A 23028-nucleotide genomic window follows, 5' to 3' on the forward strand; every position below is an offset into this window, starting at 1 on the left:
TGCACACACAGACACGCACGCACGCATACACCAGATGCACGCCTGCATGTGCATACAGACACGCACGTGCACACAGACACAGACACGCACACACGCATACACCAGATGCACACCTGCACTTGCACACAGACACGCACGTGCACACAGACACAGACACGCACACACGCATACACCAGATGCACACCTGCACTTGCACACAGACACGCACAGGTGCGCGTGCACAGTGCACGCACATACGCACATGTAGGCTAACTGCTGGCCTCTGCGGAGGAGGAATTCCCTTCCCTTCTGAGCCCCTCTAGACCTTTGAGTCCTTTATAGACATGTGCGTTCGAATACAGAAGGACCCTCGGAGCCCTGTGTCCCCACTCTCCTCCACCCTGGGCGCCGCTCACTATCTTGCTCATCCTTCAGCAGGGTGTCCTCCTCCGGGGCGCCCCTCCAGCCCCGTCCTCACACACACTGTGGGTAAACTGAGGCTAGCACAGGAAGCACCTTGTCCAAAGCCAAGAGCAAATGAGGGCTGCACTTGGAACCCAGGCCCCAGGGCTCAGAAGCCCCCTGCAGAGGGGGCTGGGGTCAGGGCCAGTCTGTGGGGGCTATGCACTCAGAGGCACCCCCGGGCTCCAGCTGTGTGACCTCAGGACAGCAAGCGCCCTCTGGACCTGTCTCCCGTGTGTGCGACAGGGCCAGAAAGCACGCAGCCCGTGAGGTTCCGGTGGGTCTGGCCGCCTCCTCGGAGCCCCAGGGGGCACGCCAGGGCCCGGGCCACAGGCCCCTCCTGGTGCAGGGCACTTCCTGCCCACGCCACCATCTGCTTCCTGTTGAATCTGTGCAGTGATAGGGGGAGCCAGCGGGAGCCCAGCCCACTCCACTCACCACAGCCTGGCCATGTGGCCTTGACAACACGCTCCCCCGCGGCTGGCCTCAGTCTTCCCATCTGTAGGCCCCGGGCCGCACTCTGGGAAGCTCTGGCGCCCACAGAGCTCCCCACTAACGGAGAGGAAGCATTAACCTCCCTTTCCACAGAGCGGGGGCCCGCGGTTCAGGGGAGCTGCCCAGGGCACAGCACAGCCCGGCAGCCCCCCGAGGACGGGCTCGGAGTGGCAGGGGGATTCTAGGGCCTGGGTGATGGCTGAGTCCCAGGGAGTCCGCGGTTCTGGGAAGCCCACCAGGGTAGGGTCGGAAGGCGGTTGGAGCCCTTGGCCTGAACTGACTGACTTCCCGGAGCCACGCTGGGAACCGCCCGCAGAGGCCTCTGCCCATGACCTGAGTAGTGCAGGGAGCAAACACCCTGGTTAATGTGTCCCCAGGGCCACGGGACTTCCCCAAACCTCAGTGGTGGTCCCAGGAGCTGGGTGAGTTCTGGGTTTTTTTCCCCTTAAAAGCCAGGAAGGCACCTTGTGGGTAAGGAGCCAGAGGAGAGCAGGGAGGCCCCCTTCTGTGGACAGAGGGCCTTGGCGTGGCTGTTCACGGGCAGCCGGCAGGGCCCAGGCCACCTAGCCCAGGGCCACTGTGCTGTGTGTCCTCAGCTCGGACTGGGAGGGGGTTGGGATCTGCTGCACCCAAGCACCCAAGCACAGATTAACGGATGCTGCAGTGCAGCCCAGGCCTGGATGGGAGGAGATGGGGGTGCCCACCCCAGCATCCTGCTCCCCTAGGAGATGAGACCAGGCCAGAGCCCACTGAGACCCTGTAGGACCCACGTGTTTTGGTTATGGATGCCCTCTGATCCTGCCTGCCCTGCCTGCCACTGACCCCAAACCCCACGTAAGAGTGTGGGACAAGAACCCCTGCCCAGAGACACCTTTGTGGTTTCAGAATGAGAGACAAAGGCCCCCACCAAATCCACGACGTCCATCAGCTGCCCGGCTAGGAGCTAGGGTGGCACTTCCACACGGACCTCTCTCTAACACCCCTGAATCCCACACCTGGGTTCTTTGCCTCAGTTCCCTCATCTGCAAGATGGGCAGATGGGACTGAATGCAGGTGTGGAGGCCCTTGGTCTGCTGGAGCACAGCCAGCTGGGGCACACAGCCTCCCAAACCAGCTGCACGGATGTGTAACCAAAAGTCCGTAACAGGAGAAAGGCCAAGCCCAGGAAATGGCCGTGTGAGCTGAGCAGGACCCAGGACTCCGGATCTTGGCCCACCATGGCCCCTCTACTGGGGCACGGTGAGTACCAGTGGGAGCTTTGAAGTCCTTCCTTCTGGGAAGGGGCCTGAGAACCTAGGAGGGTCTGGCAGGGCCCGGGTGTCCATCACCTGACCCAGCAGAGTGGGCTGGAGCCCACTGCTCAGACGCGGCGCGAAGGCCAAAGGCGCGTGCCTGCCCTGAGAGGTCTCCAGATCCACGTCAGTGTCCCAGTAGGAAGTCCTGTGGTGGTGCGGGGGGGGGGGGGGGGGTTCCTGCAGCAGCTGGGCCGCGGGCTGGGCAGACCTGCTTCGTGTGGGCTCAGCACTGGCCTGCAGTGACCCCACAGCCACATCAGGGTGGCCTTTTAGAACTTGGCCAAGACCCTGCCAGTCTCGAGATCTGCTGGGAAAGCAGAAGTGAGGAAAAGAGCGAACTTCCCGGGGCAGCTAAGCTCTGCACAGCCCACATGTGGCCCAGAAGCCACATCCCACCTTGCCCGGCTCCCTCCCTGCTGTGTCCTCAGCTGGCTGTGACCCCAGTGTCTGCCGCTGCCGGGCCAAGGCAGGTGTCTCCACGCCAAGGCGCAGCAGGCATGACACAGCCAAGGGTCATTTTCACAGTAAAACTGATGTTTACTCTTCCTCCTGCCTCCAGCCGCAAGCCCCTCCTGCAGGGAACCTGCACAGCGGGGCCTCGTGAAGTCGTGGGGGCACCGGTGCGGGGGGCACCTGCGGGGTTCATCCGCTGTCGGGCTCTTCCCTGAGCCAGGCCACCCTGGAAGGTGGGCGACCTGCCCCACTATGGCCTACAGCGGGCGTCCGGAGACTGACAGGGGCTCTCGACCTGGGCCTCCCAGCGGTGCGCGGGGGACACAGGACCAACCTAGCCCAGCCAGCCTGCCATCCAGGGCTCCTGCTCCGGGTGGTGCATCTGAGGACCCCGGCAAGACTTTCTTCCCGCCCTGACCCTCGTGCAAGGAAGGCTGTGCCCATCCACAGGGTCCCGCCACGGGGGAAGTGCTGCCCCAAAGTCCTCTCCAGGAGCGGGTCCTGCACGGCAGGCAGGACTGTGACTACTGTGTGCCCAGCACACACATTAGCCCATGTGGTCCTCACCATGTTCTCGGAGAAAGACACTGCTATCACCCTAGGTCACGGATGAGAAACTGATACAGAGTCACAGACTCAAAAACACAGCAAGGCAGGTTCTGAAGGTGGGAAGGCAAGGCAGAGGCTGGGGAGTGGTGTTGGGGGCTCCAGGCCCCAGGCCGCAGGAGCAGTGGCCTTGAGGCTGCCCACCTTCCTGGAGCCTCCCTGCCTGTGAATGGAGACCTCCCCCACACCACCACCACGCTGGCCCTCGGAGCCACGGAGGGGCCTGACCTCCTGTCACACGCCTCCTCCCCAGCCCTGACTTCCTTGGTGGTCCAGCCCTTGGGCCTTTCCGTCGCAGTCCTCTCCGCTGGGATGTCCTCTCCTACACTGCCATGCCACCTGCCACTCCGGTCTTGCCGTGCCCAGCGCCACCGTGCCCACTGTGCAGGCCTCCCCAGTCCTTGGTTTCCCCACCACCAACCCAGGGACAAACGTCCTGTGCCACCCCAGGGCTGTCAAGCTTTGCTGATGGGTCAGCACGGAGGCTGAGCCCCAGGAACCTTCCACCAAAAACAGGCAAGGATGGACAGGATTAGACAGGATTACTGCGAGGGGCCACCTGCACACAAGAGGGCCTGCCCCTGCCCCTGGGGGAGCTCACTCACCCCACATGTTCTCCCACACTCGGGCAGCGCTGCCGCAACCTGGTGCACGCAGCGGAGACACGGCCATCCCTGCCCCCATCCCCAGGGGGTCAGAAAGTGAAGGAATGTTCAAAGTCAACAAGTCACCGGAGGGCCATGCCCAGGACTGCACCACAAACAGAGGAGCTGGGGAAGTGCTGGGCCCTGGGAAGAGGGCATGACACCCCGGACAGGACCCCGGGGCGGAGGGGCGCAACCACCCCTCAAGTGGGAGTCGGGACCACTGCCCCGGGGCCTGCGGTGGGGACAGGGGCGGGGGCCACAGCCGCCCCAGGTTCCTCACGGGGCATGCAGCAGCTAGTGCGGTCGCGGTGGACACGGCGGGTGACGTAACCGTCTGCCCGCTGCTGGCCTGGGGCCCGGAGGCTGGCACCCTGCGCGCCCGGGCGCGCGGCAGCGGGAGGAGATGCGGCGGCCGAAGTTAGAGGCCGGCGCGGAAGGCTGGGGAAGGTGGCGCCCAGGCCCCTCCCCCGCGCGGCTCGGCGTGGGCACTTCCCGGCCGGACCCTCGCCCCTCCGGGGCGGCCGGAGCCCCGGGGCCGCCGCTCGGACCGACGGCACGGGACGCACGGGGCGCGGGGACCCCAGCACCCCGCAGTGCGGAAGCGGCGCGCAGCCGGCCGGCGCCCCCAGGTGCTTGGGGAGCAGCGGGCGCGGGGCCCAGAGAGGGCGGCACCGGCCAAGATCGTACAGAGGCGCGGGCGGAGCGGGGCTTACCGAGGCGTCCGGGGAGCCGGGCGAGCCAGGGCGCAGGCCGCCGTTAAGCTCGTACTCCTCGGGGCCCGACTCCATAGTGCGGCCGCCAGAGCCGCCTCGCTCGGGGCCTGAGCGCCGCCCGCGCCTGGGTCGCGGGGACTCGGCTGCGCGTCTGCCCCCGGCCCGCCTCGGGCTCCGCCCCCGCCCCGCCCCGCCCCGCCGCGCCCGGACTCCGCCCCCGGTAGGGGCGGGGGCCCGCGGGACCCACAGGACCCCCCCCCCCCCCCGAGGACAGCGCGGGCGGCGCGGGGCCCCCCGGCCCGGGCCTCGCGCGGGCGTTGGCACGTCCGCTCTGCCCCCGTCGTGGATACTTTTAATCCATGAAACGAGGCCAGGAGCCAGCCTTTCCCGGGCCACTTCGCAAACTGCTGGGCGCGCCAGGAAGGCGAGCGCGCCGCTGCCACGGCGTGGGGGTTCTCCGGGTGCCGCGAAGCCGGGGGGCCCGGCCCGCACCCTGGGGTCCCTGACCCTGGGTCCCCCAGCCTCTGAGCCTGGCCTCCCGCACGCTCGGGAGGTGGGGGGAGGCACAGGGCCATCGCCGCGGGTTGGGCCCGCTTGGCGCCGGCCCCCGCCCTGTTGGCGCAGCCTCCGTGCCCCCTGGCGGGAGGCAGGCCCCGCTGCCTGGGGTGGCGCCCCGGGCCCGGGCGGGCCGCGGCGGGCGTCCAGAGCGCGTCGGCTCCCCCAGCCTTTGGCTCAATCGGGTCCTGTTTCCCGGGGCGCTCGGCACGACGCGGGCCACTCCCAGGCATCCGAAGCCAGGCGGGTGCGGAGGGGCCGCAGGGGCGGGAGGGGCCGGGCGTTACCTCCCGGGGCTGGTTTGCGAAGATCCGGCCACTGCGTCCTCGGGTTCTGACCCTGAGCTCGCAGCCAGGCCCAGCTGGTTCTCTTCCCACTTCTGCCGCGGTGTCTACTGATGTCTCCCCCCGGGAACCCGTAGTGTGCAGCGCCCACGGCCGCCAGCGGCTCTGGGGCATGCCATGGGGCATGCGATCGTCCTCTCAGGGCCGAGCGGGGCCAGGCTGCTGGACTCTATAACCCTGAACCATCGTAGCTGTGTGGGCTGGGGCAGGTGGCTGGACCTGTCGTGTCAGCTTCCCGATCTGTGGTGGGGGAGTGGTCTTCTTAGGCCCTGTGGGCTGATCTTTTCCCCTCCCCATAAACCGACATCAAAGAAGGTCAGCAGCAGTGCCCCAGGTCAGGCAGCAGCAAGTTAGGTCGCTGAGCTGGAGGCTTGTTCATTCACCCTGGTCAGCGCAGGATGCCTATTGTAAGCCAGGCCCTGTTCTAGACCCAGGGGGCCGCAGCTTGTGGGGCGGCCCTGCCTGGGGCCGGGTCCGTGGCTTGTCTTACAGCCTTGGGAAGTGGGCTCTCCCTGCCACCTGGCAGGGGAGGAAACAGGCACAGCCAGGGAGAGGCCCAGGAGGATGAGCTCAGAACTCTGGGGACGGCTGTGGGCCATCTAAGCAGCAGACGGAAGGCTCCCCCAGGTCCACATGGATAGCAGGTGGGCACCGTGGGGCTGAGAACCCAGAGCCTGCCTTGCCCAGGGTCCTGGCCACACTCCAGGCTGAGACCTCCCCTCCCCCACCCCACGCCTCACCCCTGCTGAGAGAGCAGTTTTATAAGTGAAACCGAAGGCATGGAAAACACAAGTCACCCAGGGGATTTCTCAGGAAAAGGGATCTTCCACTAAACCGAGTCTGGGCCCTCCTGCTGGCCTTTTTCTCCTCCGTGGTGTGGGGGACAGCATCACCCGCTGGGTGGGGGCACCACGGGGGGCACCGTCCCAGGGCGCGGTGGTCCCTGAAGGAGCTGCCGGCGGCCCAGCGGGAGGCGGAGGGAACTGAAGCTCGGGGACGTGATCAGTGCCTCCCTCCGTCCTGCTTCTGGCCCGTGAGCGGGCACTCCGCAGTGCCCTGGGGTCTGGGCAGCCCTGGGCGCGGCACCCGAGGGCAGTTCTTCTCACGGAGCCCATACCTGACTGCTGACACACAGCTGGAAACCCTGATTTTTAAATGTTAACACCTTTCACACAGGAGCACCCCCCCACCCACCCTGGGGGTGGCGCCAGCTCCTGGAGGGGCCAGAGAGAGGGCGGCCAGGAGAGAGGGTCCTGAGGGTGCAGGGGAGGCTGGGAGGGGAGGGGTGGGGAGGGGAGAGGACCCGGGGAGCCTCAGCCCCTTCGGCAGGTGAGAGGGTCTTGGTGGGCCATGTGGGCGCTGCAGGCAGAAGGCTGGGGGCAGCGCTGGGTCTGCCATCAGGAGCGTTTCTCCAGTGGGCCCCAGGGCAGCTCAGAGCTGAGGTTCACCGTCTGCTCGGTCCAGAGGGGGAAGTCAGGAAGGATTCTGGTGTAACAACTCAGCATTTACACCTGGGTTTGTAGCCCCTCTCATTTCACCTTCCTGGGGTCAAGGTTGCGGGGACCACAGCTGGGGCTTGCCCTCCAGGCCTGCCCTCCCTGGAGTACCCTCAGGGAGGGACTTCCTGGCTCTGTTGCATCATCCTCATTTGCCTGGGATGTGTGTTTCCCAGACTGTTCCCAGCGCAGACCAAAAGGGTTTCAAATCCTCGTGCATAGACCGGCAGGGGTGGCCAAGGTGGGTTCGGGATGCTGAACTGAGCTGAGGGTCTGTGGACAAGTGATGATGGGGAGCGTCCCCGGAGAGGGGGTGGGCCGGCCGTGCTCCCGCAGAGAGACATGGGGACGCCCAAGCCACACATACCTTCAGACACACCTGCACACAGTGTCTCCACAGAGCTGTGTGGCTAGGGACACACTTCTGTCTGACAGATGGGGACGCTGTGAAGGTGAAGCGTCCCAGCCTGTTTGACACCAAGGCCAGTGTCCAGCGTGTGGGAGCTGTGGAGCTTCTGCGGGCCTCCGTCACCTGGAGCAGGCCCCAGTGGTGACAACTCAACCGAGCAGTGGGACAGCTTCATGCCCCAGGTGGGCAGAGCCCAGGACACCTGAGCAACATCCCTCCTGGTGGGGAGGGACCCTGGTCTCGCCCACCCCCCCTGGAGCTGTGTCCCCGCATTACCACGGGGAGAGCACAGTGCGTCACCGTGGGCCGGGAGGATGTGCGCGCAGACAGGCCACGTTTCCTGAACAGGAGACTTAGGCAGTCTCGGGGTCTCTGGCCCCTCTGTCTCTGAGAGGCGCGGATCCCTGTAGGCAGTGTTTCCATTTTACGCGGGGAGGGGCCCGTGGGGGAAAGGTGGCCTGGCACATCCCAGGCGCCCCAGCTGAGCAAGACTGTGCTCGTCCGGCCCCGGTAGGCGGGCTTTGCAGGCACCAGTAGCTCCCGCCGCCACCAGGGAGCGGGCCGGCCCGCGCAGGCCCCCCGCCGGGGAGAGCCCCGGCAACGGGCACACGCTGGGACCGCCACATGGCCGCGGGTGAGCCCCGGCTCTGTGCGTCTGTCAGGTACTTGCAGGGACCGCGGCCCCCAGCAGATGGGGGCTCAGAGCCAGGAGGCGGGAGTTGCCACTCTACGTCCAGAAGGTTAGAGGGAGATGGCCGGCCGATGAGGAGGTGCTGTGCCATCACCCCCACTTCAAAGACAAGGGAGGCGTGTGCCAAGGTCGCGCAGGCATGCCCGGGCGGGGCTGGTAACGGGCCGGGTAGTGTGACGTGGGCACGCACGCAGTGTCTGCACCGCCTCCCACGGTCCCCCAGCGAGACGTGACCCGCTGAGGCCACCCAGTAAGATACAGCGAGCCCCAGAGGGCTCTGAACCCCAGAAACAGACAAAGGGAGTGGCCACCATGAGGGAGACACTGAGCTACGGCCATCCATGTTTTGGAATGTTGCTTAGCCATTAACAGAGCGTGTGGGCGGCAGGCTGGCTGGCCTGGAGGGACCTGTCCGGACCGGAGAGAGAGCAGTGACAGGTGGCTTCCTCCTGAAGCCCCGACCCCTCCCCCCAGCAGGGTGGGGCTGACTCTGCTTGTCACCCCTGGGCATCTGTACCCAGCAAAGCCCTTGTCCTGGGCAGCCAGGTGGCAGGGTCCGTGGTCACCCTCACTGTTGGTTCTTCCCTTCTCCCTCTGTCACAGACTGCTGATTTTTAGCTCAGCAAATGGCTTCCCAGAAGAGAAACTGCGTTTCCTGGCTCTCCTGCAGCTAGGGGTGCCCGGGGGGCTACATTCTGGCAGTGGAAGGGGGCGTGCAACATCAGGGACGGGACCTGAAATGGAGGGGTGAGCCATTCTTTATTACTTCCTCCTGTCTGCTGGGTGGAATACAGATGTAATGGCCAGAGCTCCAGCAGCCACACTGGCCCATGATGGGACCTTCGGCCTGGGAGTCTCATACAGCAGAGCTAAAGACAGAAGGATCCTGTGTTCCCAGTGCTTGGCTCACAGGCCTTCCCTGGGCTGCCCACCTCAAGACTTCTTGGGTGTGAATAAGGGAAAAATCTATCTTGTTTGGAGGGTTCCATAATTTTGGGGGTTTGTGATACTCACTGCTGATTTAGATCCTATTTTTTTTAATGTGTTATGTTTTTCATTAATAGATTTTCTTCTTTAAACACAAAACATATAACAGATTGAATCACTCCCCCACCAATCCTATTTTGAAGATGATGTCATTGGCGAGCTTAAATCGCTCTCTCTTTTTAAAAATATTTATTTATTTATATGAGAGAGAGAGAACATGAGAGAGAAAACATGAGAAGAGCGGGCAGAGGGAGAGGGAGAAGCAGATTCCCCACTGATCAGGGAGCCCGAAGTGGGATTCAACCCCAGGACCTGAGCTGAAGACAGACGCTTAACCCACTGAGCCACCCAGGTGCCCCACCTCTGAAGTGTTCTTGAAAAAGTCCTTGCTCCCAGTCCCCAAACAGCTGAGACCCCTGCACCCTCCCCTCCTTTCAGCCTCCCCTCAGCCCTTCGTTTGTTCCATGGACTCTATACTTGAGGGCCTTTGTGCTCCCCATTTACCCCATCTGATCAGGCCTCCATGTGGGTGGCTCCTTCCTGTTCACCTGATCACAGACCATCTGGCAGTGGCCCTCGGCCCCCCTCACCGTGCCCTGGGGCAGCTCCTGAAAGCACCATGCTTATTTAGGTGCATGTTGTCAGCCCCTTCCCTCCCAGACACAAAGCCCCAGGCGCTGCTGACCCTCAGCCCACGCCCTGTGCTGCCCAGGGCATGCCCTAGCCATGTCTGCTTTGTCCAGCCTGCAGGCATCCCTCAGCCCAGCTGGCTCTGTCCAGCCGGTGCTCCGCAAACCACTAATGACAGAGCTGCTGGGCTCCAGCTTCCTGGCCCTGACATCGACCGCTGACTCGGGCCATCAAGCTGATGTGCCGCAGGTGATGGTGGGTGAGGGTGGGTGTCTGGAGTCCCGGCAGGGCAGATGGCCTGTGGTTTGGCAAAGAGACATCGCTGGCAGGTCTAGTCTGGCTTCCTCCCACCTTTTCTGAAGGTCAGCGGCTGACCCTGGCCAGTCCAGGGAGCTGGCGGGCCGAGGGCCCAACCGCAGGCCGAGAGGAGGTCCTCTGGGCAGGCAGTCGCTCCTCCTTAGTAAACTGGGTCAGAGAACAGTTGCCGAGGGACCTGTGGGGCCCAGGCACACCCAGCCCGCAGCCTCCCTTCCCTGCCTGCCCTGCCTAGGGCCAGAGACTTCTCATTCTCCAAGTCTGGGGGTCACCTCCTCCAGGAAGACTCCGGATACGCCCTGGTGTCTCCCTGCCCCTCCCGGGGACACCCCCCACCCCCCACCGCACACACACACTGAGGCTCACTGAGGCTCAGGGCAGCTTCCGGGATGCTTCCTGCCACTGGGGTCCATGGCTTATGACCAGAATCCCATAGGTTATGACCAAGTGGAGACACCACCACCAGAAGGCCAAGGATGGAACTAGCAGGAGTTGCTAAGGGACCTGGGCTGGGGCCTTGGTGTGCAACACCCATTCTACCATGGGGAAACTGAGGCTCCCAGCGGGGAGACTTGAACCCAGGACTCCTGAGCCCGCCCCAGCACCCCCAGATGGGTGCTGGGAGCTACCTCGAGGCCGTGGTCAGGGCCTTTTCTCTGTCCCACCTCAGACCCAATGCTGACCACGGCTTTGCTCTCCTTGGGGAGACCTCTGCAAATACTCCAGGAGCTGTGGTGGGGAGGGGCTTTGGACCCAGGAGGCATGGATCCCTCCTGCCTCACCCCTGTCCCTGCCCCGAGGCTCCCAAGCCTGCCCAGCACCACGTGGCCCCCATGCAGAGGGATATCCTTGTGCTGATTCTGGTTCTGTCGGCATCACAACCACTGAGGGACCTGGCTCTCTGGCCCACCCCCAAGTCCCGGGGAGGCTGTGCAGCTGGTCTGTGCACCCCAGTTTGAGCCCCAAGGTGGGGATTTAAGTCAAGTCATGGATCTGACCGAGGGGCACCGAAAGGGAGGGCCTCACTTCTGAGCACCTGCCTTGGCCTCACACAGATGCTGTCACTCATCATCACTTAGCACGGGGCACGTGTCCCTCTGTGCGGGAAAGTCGAGGCTTGTCAGTGTGGCGTGTTAGGAATGAGTTTGCATCAGTTCGGGAGGGAAGGAGGCCCACGGAGGGTCTGTCCCGGTCCCAGGACCGGCCGGCACGGTTTCCATGCAGCTGGGTTCCCGAGGACCAACCTGTCACCGCTCACATCTCCTGGTTGATGAGCAAACTCGGTCCAACAGATGGCAAGGCTGCCTGCCTCCTGGTGAAAGATTGGTCATTGACAAGCAGGGTCCTGGAGGACCTTTTTGTAAGAACAACCGGAGAACAGGGGGCCAGGCGGGAGCAGGTTGCCCTTTGCTCTCTGCCCACCTTTGGAACACCTGGTCTGTGTTTCTCGGTCTGAACATGTTGGGCTCATAGCTCTTCTTCCAGGCTTCCTTAGACCCGTCTGGCCGGCGAGCCTCTGCTTCTTCCCTTGCCGTCTGCCAAGGCTGATCAGAAGGGCTGCAGAGCTGAGAAATTCCATTTTGATTCCACAGTGGCTCCTTCCCGAGGAGGGGTGCAGAGCAGCCTGCCCAGGAAGCAGGTAGGAGGCAGGCATGCCCTGGTGGTCGGCTCTGGGGGTGGCTGGCCCACCCCAAGGGCTCCTCCTGGGCTCAGCACTGCTCAGGGGCTGAGCCACATGACGGCTGGGCCCCCGTCACATAGTCAAGGCAGGTCTGAGAACCTGGACGTGCATGTGACCTGCTAGCCTATCCGTGGGGCTGACTGCCTGGCCAGCCCATGGATGCTGTGCATGCTGCAGAGAGGCTGCAGTCTCTGGGTAGGCTTCCCAAAGTGCCACGTGTTCCGTCCCTGGCTCTGGTGGCGTCCAGGCTGGCAGCAGGCCCGGCCCTGGCAGGCCCGTTGCTGGGCAGAGCCCAGGACAGCATGCAGCCGGCTCTCCTTGAGGGCATCTCACAAGTTGATGGAAACCCATCCAGCACAAAGGGGCATTTATCGGACTAGATGCGGTGTCTCCGCCTGAACGCAGGGAGGACAGAAATAGCCTTTCACGGAGCGCCAGCAGGGCTGGGCTCTCTGCTTTGGAGGGTGTCAGTTTCCCAGGTCCTCTGAGCTGTGTGACCTGATCCATATTCATGGTGAGTTCCTCTCTGTGTCCTGGGCAAGGGACCCTTTGATCCCTCTCGGCTAAAACTGTTAGAGAGGGGGGGGGGAGGAAGGAGGGGAAGAGGGAGAGGGGAGAGGGAGAAAGAGCAGGGAGGGAGGGACATGTAAGAGGGGAGGAGGAGGAGAGGGAGAGAGAGGAGGGAAGGGGGAGGGGGAGGGGGGAGAGAATGGAAAGGGGGAACTGGTTCGGTCAGGGCGCTCTGCCTCAATGATCCCCTGTGGCGTGAATGCGGAGAACTTAGAGCTCACCTGATGCTCTCGCTGACATGCTCTCGGTAATATGATAGCAGGTGGCCTCACTCCAGGAAGAGACTTTGGTGTCCCTGAAAATGGCTTCCCTCCCCCTCCCCCTTCACAAGCTTTGCTTGTGCTGCTCCTTCTGCCTATAATGTCTCTCCAAAAATGCACCAGTAAGCAACAATTAGGTCCCACCTGATACGTATAAAGAATTTTAAAAACTTTAATGTGCTAAAACCAATGCTAGTAATGTTCTGAAGAGGCTAAGTAGCTCAGTTGCTACTAACAGAAAGTTCAAAGATTTAACTAATACAGGATTTTTCTCTCACATGAAACAAGCCTAGAATTAGGAAATCTAAGGCCAGGATGACTCCTCCACAGTGTTATTGGGGATTTTTCTTCTCTGCCTTGTGTAATGTCGAGTTTCCATCCTCAAAGTAGCCTCACGGCCCAAGATGGCTGCTGGAGATCCCACCATCAGTGCAAGAAGCAGGTGTAGGGGGCAAAAGGGGGCTGGTTTCCAGTTGTCTGTCTCCCCTTAAGGAGCTTTACAGACGAATCTATACATTCTGCTTCCATTTCACCAGCTCCCCCTTGCTCCAGGGGGGCTGGGCAAACTGCCCCCCAGGATGAAACCAGGGCTCATTCCTGAGGGCCGAACTGTCTGCTGCAGGCTGGCACCTCTGAGTCTGGCTGGCAGAGCTGTGCAGTGGCTGCGCCCTTCTGGAAGCACACGTTATCTACTGATGGCGCAGGACGCCCATTCCCTAGATTATTACAGGGAAGCTGGGGCCCTGCCCCAACAGAGGTCCCCTGATACAGACAAAACAAAGGAGGGATGGGGCGCTGAGCGCTAGGAAAAGCAAGAGGCTAGAGGCCTCCTGGAGGGGCTGCCCACCCCCAGGATGGCCCCACCATCCTCACATCCCGAGTCACGCCCTTCTGCAGTCTCTTCCCCCAGCGAGCCAGCGGCCTGTGTGACTGGTGACCTGTGGTGGAGTGAGCTGGGTGCCCTCCGGGATGTAAGGTGCCCGTGGCTCTGCCCTTCCCTCCTGGGCCACCTGCTCTGGGGGAGCCGCCCCCACGTGCTGAGGACACGCAGGCCGCGCTGCGGAGAGCCTGGTGTGGGCAGGAGCGGAGGCCCCCAGCCATCAGCCGGCAGCAGCTGCCCGCGAGGGAGGGAATCTCCTGGGAGTGGGTCCCCGGCCCCGTCAAGCCTTCGGGTGAGACCACAGCCTCACGAGAGACCGCGAGCCAGAGCCACGCTGCAGACTGGCTCCTGATTCTTGACCACAGAAACTATTAGAGACAGTGAATGATTACTGGTTTTTAAGCCACCAAGCTTTAGGGCCTTTGTTTGACAGCAATAGGTAAGTAAAACCGTACTTTGGTCCTGAGGCTGAGCTGCTCTGTGGTGTCAGCATCTTGGAGCGGACCCGGGGGGGTTTGTTTCTCGCTCGTGCGCGTTGGACGTGGGCGGGGGCCCCCCGATCTTGGAGCGGACCCGGGGGGATTTGTTTCTCGCTCGTGTGCGTTGGACGTGGGTGGGGCTCCCTGCTGGCCACCCAGGGACCCAGTGCTCTCGGGCCTGATGCCAGGTCACTTCTCCTTTGCAGTGGTGGAGTTAGTTGTGTGGTCACACCCGGACCTTTGTGGCCGGGAACTATTGGTATAAGCTCAGCCCCGTCTGCCACAGGCAATCACAAGGAACTTCAGATGCAGGTAATACCGCTGCGGTGACGTGAACGGTGACATCCGAAACGCTGACATGCTCAGCGAGGTTTCATCAGGGTGGCGGGATGGGGTCTTCTTTCTACCTCTGCTGACTTGCGTGCTTTCTCCAATGGGCACATGGCCCCTTGGCAAGCCCACTGGCCTCCTCCATCTGTCACCTACAGTTCTCTGTGTGTACTTCCCACAGTACCTCATAACCAGACGAAAAGGCAGAATAAGAGACATACACGGTGATGCTGGTGTTTTTGACCCCTAATCGAAGGCATGTCTATTGGCTTCACTGTCTCCTGTCCAGTGACATCTTCCCAGCACTCCCAAAGCTTCCCCGGGCATGGATGCAGGTGGGGGCACAGGCCAGGCAGGAGTGGGGACGCTTCAGAGAACACCAGGGTCCTGGTCCTGCCTCCCTGGGCTCCTGGGCGCTGCCCACTCAGCCCAAAATGAGACCTCCACCTAAGGCTGCAGACATCTCCCCCCTCACTGGTCCCTGATGCCCATGTTTCCCCACGATGCCCACGTTCCCCGATGATGCCCATGTTCCCCCATGATGCCCACAGACCCCTGTCATGATGCCCGTGTCCCCCCATGATCCGCACAGCACACCCAGGATGCCCATATCCCCATAATGCCAACATCCCCATGATGCCCACAGTCCTCCTCATGATCCCCACAGCCGTCATGATGCCCACAGCCCCATGACGTCCACATCCACATGAAGCCCACATCCCCATGACATCCATGTCCCCGTGATGCCCACAGACACCCCTCACGATGCTCACAGTCACCCAGGATGCCCATGGCCCCCCATGATGCCTCGGGCCCCTGTGATGCCCGTGGCCTCCTGTTAATAGTAGGAACCCTCTGATGGTGGCCTCTCTCCCAGCCCACAGCCCTTTGAATGCACTGTCTGTTGTGCATCCCTCAGGGAAGGCCCTGTCCTGGCTGTGGTGGCGGAAGGAGTGAGGTCTGGTCACAAGTTAGTCACCAGGGTAGGGGCGAGGGGTGGACACTGGGAGCCTGATGGACCAGCTCACCTCAAGGCTGGCCTTGGCCCTCTGGCCACATGGCCTCAGGGCATGGTCTCACTTCTCTGAACCTTGCGGGGGAGATCCCATGTTGGAGCCACCTCCCCGAGCCTGGGTGCTGAGGAGCACTGACCTGTGACCCTGGTGAAGGGTGTCCTGGAGTAGGAGGGGCTGGCCCTCACGTGGCCCTCCCAACAAGCCCAGCTGTAGATACCATTATCCCATTTTATTTATTTTTTTTTTTTTTATTTTTTTTTTTAAAGATTTTATTTATTTATTTGAGACAGAGAGAATGAGAGACAGAGAGCATGAGAGGAGGAGGGTCAGAGGGAGAAGCAGACTCCCTGCCGAGCAGGGAGCCCGATGCGGGACTCGATCCCGGGACTCCAGGATCATGACCTGAGCCGAAGGCAGTCGCTTAACCAACTGAGCCACCCAGGCGCCCCGCCATTATCCCATTTTATAGACGAGAAAACGGAGGCCCACAGGGTGGTAGAGCCAGTGGGTGGAGGGGACAGCTTGAAAGCCCAGAGGCCCCCAAAGTGCTCTAACGTGGTGGCTGTGAGGGGTGGCCCCTGCCAGGGTGGGGGTCCCCAGCTCCACACGGGTGCAGGCCATGCTCGTGGGGACGGGGGCATAGGCGGTGATCAGGGCCACCGGCAAAGCTCAGACTTCAGAGAGGCTTGTGGGGAGGGGGTGGCCAGAGTCTCTGTGCTGGGGTCAGGGGCCGCGGCTGGTGCCTCCCACGGAGGAGGCGACGCGGTGGCTGACCTGCCCCAGGCGGGAGTGAGGGCCGCGGGCGTCAGCAGTGGGAGCTGCCCGACAGTGGCCAGGCCGTGGTGTGCCCGACGTCCCCCGAGGTGCTCGGCCTTGGCTCAGGGCCTGTGGGAAAGCAGAACAGGTCCAGGCAGCCCGAGAACAACGAGGACCAGCCGTGGTGGGAGCCGGAAGCGGCGGCCTGCTCCCCGGGAGCAGCACAAAGCCAGACCTGTGGGCACCGGGCCAAGGTCCACCTCATTCGTATGGATGATGGATGGTCCATCTGGCTCCGTGTCGGACGGGCCAGAGAGTATGGTCGCTGCCTCACCCCACGGCCGCGTTGGCTGTCACAGATGGACACCGAGGAAGAGGAGAGGTCTGGTAAAGCTTCACAGAGAAAGATGGGAACAAGGGGGAGCAGGGGGAGGGAGGGAGACACGGAGACAGAGACAGAGGTGGAGACACCGAGAGACACACAGGGAGAGAGACAGAGTGGGAGGGAGAAGGAGGGACGTCAGGGAGTCGGGGGCGCTGAGACGCCCCTGGTGCCCCCTCACTCACCTGTGCGGGGAGGCTGCCCTCTGAAGCCGCTGCCCACCTGCTTCCTAGGTAGCCCAGGTGCGTGGCGGCCCTGAGCTCCTCCAGAGAGTGGGCGTGCAGTGACGGGCTTGGGGCACGCGTGTAATGTGGTTCTGACCTGAGGGACACAGGGACTCCTGTGGGTGGTCCTGCGACAGGTTTCCGAGACCTGGCCCCACGGGGGTCAGGTGGGGGGTCCTCGCGCTGCCCCAGGGTGAGGGGCAGGAAGCAAGAACCGCGAGGTCGGCCTGCCCTTGCCCTGGTGTCTAAACGACATGCACTTAGGACTTCAGTAAAAATTCCAGCATTAATTTTTCTGCCATTCACGTTTTCCAGAAATTGCTTAAAACACATGCTCTGATTAGAATGGCTGCGGATGACCCTTTTCCTCCTTCCCCCCCATGCCAGGGTCCTGGCCCGGCCCAGCCGCGAGTGGAGGGAGGCCCCTGACCCGTGGGAGATGGGTTCCGGGGGCCATGCGAGCCCGTGGTCACGGAGGCGTCCGGGAGGGAAGGTGCGTGGCCCTCACCCCGGAGCTGGGCGTCAGGGAAGTGGGCAGGACGTCATCACGGGTTGCGGCAGCAACTGTGTCCTCCCCTCTGGTCTGCAGCCCGGTGGCGGCCAGGGAACTCACGGTTCTCACCAAAGCCTCAGAACTGGTCCTTGCGGGCAGCTGTCAGGACAGGTTCATAAGCTAAAAGCGTCCACCTGTTAGGAATGACCGAGCGTCACCTAACAGAAGTACGATTTCTCCCCTCCCATCGCTAGATCAGACCTGGGCAGCCAAGGCCTCGCCCAGAGGCTCAGTGTTGTCTGGGCAGTAGCTTGGGATGCTCGCGCCTTCGCTGCAGGGTCGCTGCCTCATGGTCACAACACGGCTGCCACAGGTCCAGGCATTGTGTCTGTGTGTAGGCCACGGAGAAACAGGGAGGAGCCACTGGCCGTATCTGCTCCCGTTTCTCCTAAAAGCAAAAGCCCCGAATGTCCCCCGCAGACTGCCCTTTAGGTCCCAGGGCCACTCTTTGCTGCAAAAGAAGCACGGAAATAGGGAACAGAGTTGACCCAATTGTGACCGATCACTGGGCTGAACATGTTGTCCCCGGGGCAGATGCTACCACTGCATACCCATTCTTTCCCTCTTGATTTTTAGGAACGGACCCCTCAATCTTATCTGGATTACCCCAAATAAAGCCCATCTCTCTATCTCCTTTACAGGGTAAAAATTAGTAGCAGGAAACCCCACTGAAATGGAGTGGGGAGGTTTGGCGGGGGAGCTCCCAGCCCTAGCTCGTGGTCAGTTGCAGACCCAACGGGAAGAGACGGACTTGACCCTGCATACTTCCCTTGCCCACCGACAGCTCCGCCGACGAGAAGCCACCACACTTGGAACGCCCGGTTTCCTCCGATGGACTTTTAGTTCATAACCACCTTCCCAACCGATCTCTTTTCTCTTAAAAAGGCGTACCTCTCCCTTGTTCCCCAGATTTGCCTACAGTCTCACCACCGCTTACTGTCCTGGGCTGTGAATCTCTCTTCTTCCCCAATAAACCCATCTGTAGGTGGGGAAGTAACTGGCAGTTCGACGTTTGAGGTTGACCACGGCCAGGCGTGCCCACGCGCCTAGGCTCTGCTCCTGCACCTCGACTCGCTGGAGTTTCTTGGCTGAGAAGGAGCGGAGCGGCAGGAGCCCTGGCCTTCTGCCGGGCAGCTGAGTGGCCCGCGGTCCCACGGCACCATCCCCGACCCGCTCATCCGACGGGCTACTGGCCCTCCCCAGACAAAAACCTTCTCACCATCTCCAGCTTTTCCCCTCAGGTGGTGGAGACCACGGCAGGCCCGTCCCAGGCCTGGGCTGTGGCACTGGGGGCCTCAGAGGTCAGCACTGAATTGTGTAACTAACACCCATCTTGAGAATCATACACACGGACCATCAGGAATGTCAACACTTGGAATGGTGTCGTCCCCCGGAAAGTTCTGTCAGGCAAGGCCTCTCCGCCTGCTACAGAGGTCACCGTGGTTCAGACTCATTGTTCCTCTTCCACAATCACAGGAAATGAATGTCTCTTACGTATCCGGTGCCCATTTGGGGCCCTTCTGAATGAAGCTGCTCTTCACTCTCGCGTGCGAGGACTCGTGTAAACATAGGTTTCTCACTTCTCCTGGGCAAACAGAGTGGAGTTTCTGGTGAGTGCGTGTTCAGTGTGTCAGAAACTCCCAGACTGCTGTGGCCCGGGCCGCCTGCGTTCTTCCAGCGAAGCCCGAGTCCCAGTTGCTCCCCACCCCCACACTGGGGGTTTCTGTCAGATTTTCTGCCCCTCCAGTGGGTTTGCAGAGCCTCTCCCTGAGGTGTAGCGAGCACTTCCCACACGATCGGTGACCTTGAGGATACTTGGACGTGCTCATGAGCCACTCGTGGGTCTTTTCTGGTGAAGTCTATTCAAGTCTTTGGCTCATTTTATCCATCTATCTATCATCCATCTATCTATCTATCTATTTATTAGAGAGAGAGGTCTTTGGCTCATTTTAAAATTTGGGTGATTCATCTTTTTAGCCTGGATTTTTTAAGGCGTTCTTTATATATGATACATATCTACCTGTTGACCTTAAATAAAAGTTCTTTTCCCAGACAAAGAATGGATTTATTCAGGAATGGCGGAGAATGGCAATCTGGGACCAGCAAGCTGTGGCAAAACCACCGGCTAGCGCAACACACAAAGCCGAGGAACATTATTTGATGGTGAGTAAGGAGGATGTTGGGAGGTGGTTTTGAATCAAAGTCCGTTGGGGAGAAGCGGGAGCTCAGGGTGAGGCGGTTCCCCACGGGCTGAGCCGCAGGGCTGGTGGGTTTTCTGTGGGAGACGCAGAGCACATCTCCCCCTGTTGGGGCCTGCAGTTGAGGGTTCTCTCCCGCTGAGAGGGGACACGCGGGGACACAGGGCCGTGCGCTGTGAGAGCTCCCCCTGCTGGCCGCTGGGCTCTGCTTCACCGAGGTTTCCTTTTACTAATTTTCACATTTCCCCCTTTTGTTTTTTGTTTTTTTTAAGATTGTATTTACTTATTTGACAGAGAGAGACACAGAGAGGGAACACAAGCAGGGGGAGCGGGAGAGGGACAAGCAGGCTTCCCGCAGAGCAGGGAGCCGGATGCGGGGCTCGATCCCAGGACCCTGGGACCATGACCTGAGCCGAAGGCAGACGCTTAACGACTGAGCCACCCAGGCGCCCCCACATTTCCCCCTTTTGATCAAGATTTTTTTTTTCCTGAAAGCATCACTGATCAAGGGTGAGGTTTTCCAAATTCAGTGGCCTTTGTCTCTTGGCTCCAGGAAGGACCTTTCCTGGGTGTCATGTCCCATGTTGGAGGGAAATTGTACAGATTGGAGGCCCATTGGAGTAACGAGGAAGGTCAGGAGGGAGAAACTCTCAGGCACTTCCCTTCCGTTGTCCACATTTGTCAAGATCGCAAGCACTGGAGATCATCCCCTTATTGTACATCATTTTTACACAGGTTTGATGGGCAATGAAATACAAAACTCAAGATAATTCTACAAAACAAAAGAAGTTACATGACGATTCCAAATTGTGTGATGGTTCTAAACCAGGAATCTAGGTCTGAAAGGAGCCAACTGAAATATTAATTGGCATTTATTCTGACTTAGAGGGGAAAGGTTCTCCTTACAAGGGCAAAGCTGGAGTCCTGTATACCTTCTGGAAGTTTCTGCCTGAAGCAGCCACGAAAGCTGACTAGTGGACTGCAAGAGCACACTGGGAGAACTAACCAAGTACGTTTGGGAAGATACTGCGTAGATATAAATATGAAACAACAGCTGATGAACTTTTTGCAAAAACAGCACAACTTCGGAGACATTGTAAAATAGTGTTGTTATCTCAAAAGAACTGTTTGGAACCAAATCTGCTATGGATAAACAGCCTGTAAGCCTGCCAACTCAGAGACCATGAATTTGGATAAGAATCCAAAGTCAGTTAATAGGTCAGAAGAAAGAAGGCTTTGTGAATTCTGAAATTTCTAACCCTTTGAAGAATGCAAGTGAAAATGAACCTGTCCGGGGATAATAAAGAGGCTGTTTCTAAAAGACACACTCAAAAGAAGTTTCCCCCTTTCACAAGGATTTGGATAAAGCAGTCTTGTCTTCCTACAAAAGAGAGAAGAAAACAGTGAGAAGAAGGTGTACTGGCCTGGTCCAGACATCGCGGGAAAGCTGTGTGGTCAGATGTCGTCTGCTTCAATTCTGGGAAATCTGTACTTTGGGGTCACCAGATGGCGTGCAGGGCCAGTCAGGGTTTGGTGCTTTCTTTGCATGTCTCATGTGAATCCGAGAGCGTATTCCCTGGAGTTCGGCGGCACTTTCCAGCAAGGTTGAAGAGAGTCCTTCTGGAGGCACATTTTCCAACAGACGAAATCTCCAGGTTGCAAGGGGTGATGCAGGTCATTGTCCCCCGTGGGAGCGCACTGTGGAAAGATTGATCTGCCAAACCGTGGTTATTTTTAATAGAAGCAGCTAGGCCTTGAGACCACTGAACTAGATCTCCCTTTTTCAGCTGTGGGTCAGAGGAGGCAGGGGCCACGCGGGCTGGATGTCCTGGGACTCTCTGGGGGCAGTGAGAGTCGAGGAGTTCCAAAGAGAGTGGATCTGAGATTTAGAAGGATCCACAGCAGTGCTTTCGGCCAAGGTGTGCAGACGGTCTCCACAGATGTTGCCAACTGAGACTTCGTGGTGACGTCAGTGAGCGTGACTAACTCTGAGGACTGAGGACGGTGTGCACCGTGCAAGTGTTGTTAACACCCGCCCAACAGTGCAGATTTGTCGAAGCACCTGACCGGTGAAACGGGTTCCCCGATCGCTGTGAAGTTGGAGAGGGGTCCCCAGGTAGGGATTCTCTTTCTCACAGAATTTTAGCCACAGAAGAAGCAGTGGCCTGTCTACAAGGGAAAGCTTCGGTCCAATGACAAACATACAGACCGCGACTAAAATGTGTTTCTATCCCCGAGATAGGGAAGCTGCAGGAGATCCATTTGCCAAACTGGAGTGGCCCTGCAGGCGGTCCAGAGTCTGGGAGCCGTGCAGTTTCCCCCGGACTATGCTTTGAACAGCTGGGACAAGCAAGGTAGGCATTGTGGATTCTGCCAATATCCGTGGAGATTTTGCCCATAAGGAGGGTGGCAGCTGATCTAATCGGGAATAATGATTAGTGTCTTTGGAATCAGCTCCGGTTAGCTTAGAGATGGAGCAAAAAAAACATGTTGAAGGGCCATTTGATTTACTTCTTTGGATACTTTGATGGCTCCTGTCACTCGAGAATGATTTCCCCCTTTGGGGAGGAAGAAATTCCAGCATGAAATTTTTCTAAGAGATCTCAGCCCAATAAGTGACTAGGGGCAGAGGAACTAAAGAGAAAAGGACATGTATCTCTCAAAGGGCCTGGACGGAGGGACAGGGCTCAGGGACAGGCACCTGTTTGGGTGATTAGAGACCCCACTCTGGGAGCTGTTCTTGTGCTCCAAGGCATGGGCTGCCTCGTGGTGGTGGGCTGAGCACTGAGAGTCAGTACAGACGGAGATTCACTCCCAGTCTGGGGGGTGGTTTCTCCGTGTGGAATAAGAGGGAGGACTGGGAGAAGCCACGAGTTCTTGGAGCCCCAGCACTGGGACTTAGGGGGACACTGGGCGGGTTTGGTCAGAGGGTCGAAGGTGCCTGGAGCACTTACATTGATAACAGTGTTTCCCCCAAAGTCCTGGCCCTTTGCAATAACAGTAAAAGCCATGAGGTTTTTGGTTTTGGGGGCCTCCATTTGCCAGAGCTGAAAATTGAGAATTTTAGCGGCCTTTGTTTTAGGTGACTCATCCAGGATTGGAGCAAGCTAGCTTGCCAAATTGACTAAATCTGGGGCAGACGTAGTTTCACATTCCATGCTGGTCCTATCAACTAAAAGAGAAAGGTCCCAGTTTGGCCCCTTAAAAAACATATAGTTAAGTGCTGCCTGGTTGGATTCAACATCTAAAGGAAGACCAGAACTTTCTTTAAACACCATTTGGAATCAGTGAGCATAACCTAACAAATTGACTTGTTGGATCACTGTGTTGTACACCCGAAACTAGGGTAAAGTTGTGTGTCAACTCTATTTCAATAAAACAAACAAGCAACAGAAGATTGAAAGATTTTGACTAATATTCTTTCTTTTTTTTTTTTAAAGATTTTATTCATTTATTTGAGAGAGAGAACGAGATAGAGAGAGCATGAGAGGGAGGAGGGTCAGAGGGAGCAGCAGACTCCCCGCCGAGCAGGGAGCCCGATGCGGGACTCGATCCCGGGACTCGAGGATCATGACCTGAGCCGAAGGCAGTCGCTTAACCGACTGAGCCACCCAGGCGCCCT

The 23028-nt window shown here is 59.8% G+C and overlaps 2 protein-coding genes across 3 annotated transcripts in view; one reads left to right on the plus strand and one right to left on the minus strand.

Moving 5' to 3' along the window:
* NINJ1 (ninjurin 1) overlaps positions 1-4805 on the minus strand; it is a 10308-nt gene extending 5503 nt beyond the window's left edge. For both annotated transcript variants that reach the window (XM_021694405.1, XM_021694404.1), the window contains exon 1: positions 4651-4805. In XM_021694405.1, coding sequence (XP_021550080.1) covers positions 4651-4725 — 75 coding nt within the window. In that variant the 5' untranslated portion in view covers positions 4726-4805. The remainder of the gene's footprint in view (positions 1-4650) is intronic.
* Positions 4806-9858: 5053 nt separating this feature from the next.
* The window catches only part of WNK2 (WNK lysine deficient protein kinase 2), a 165517-nt gene continuing 152347 nt past the window's right edge, over positions 9859-23028 (plus strand). Inside the window, 1 exon segment of the mRNA XM_044920735.1 lies at positions 9859-10017. Within this exon segment, the coding sequence (XP_044776670.1) occupies positions 9859-10017 (159 nt within the window).

Source organism: Neomonachus schauinslandi, chromosome 13, assembly GCF_002201575.2.
Source record: "Neomonachus schauinslandi chromosome 13, ASM220157v2, whole genome shotgun sequence".
NCBI classification, from domain to species: Eukaryota; Metazoa; Chordata; class Mammalia; order Carnivora; family Phocidae; genus Neomonachus; species Neomonachus schauinslandi.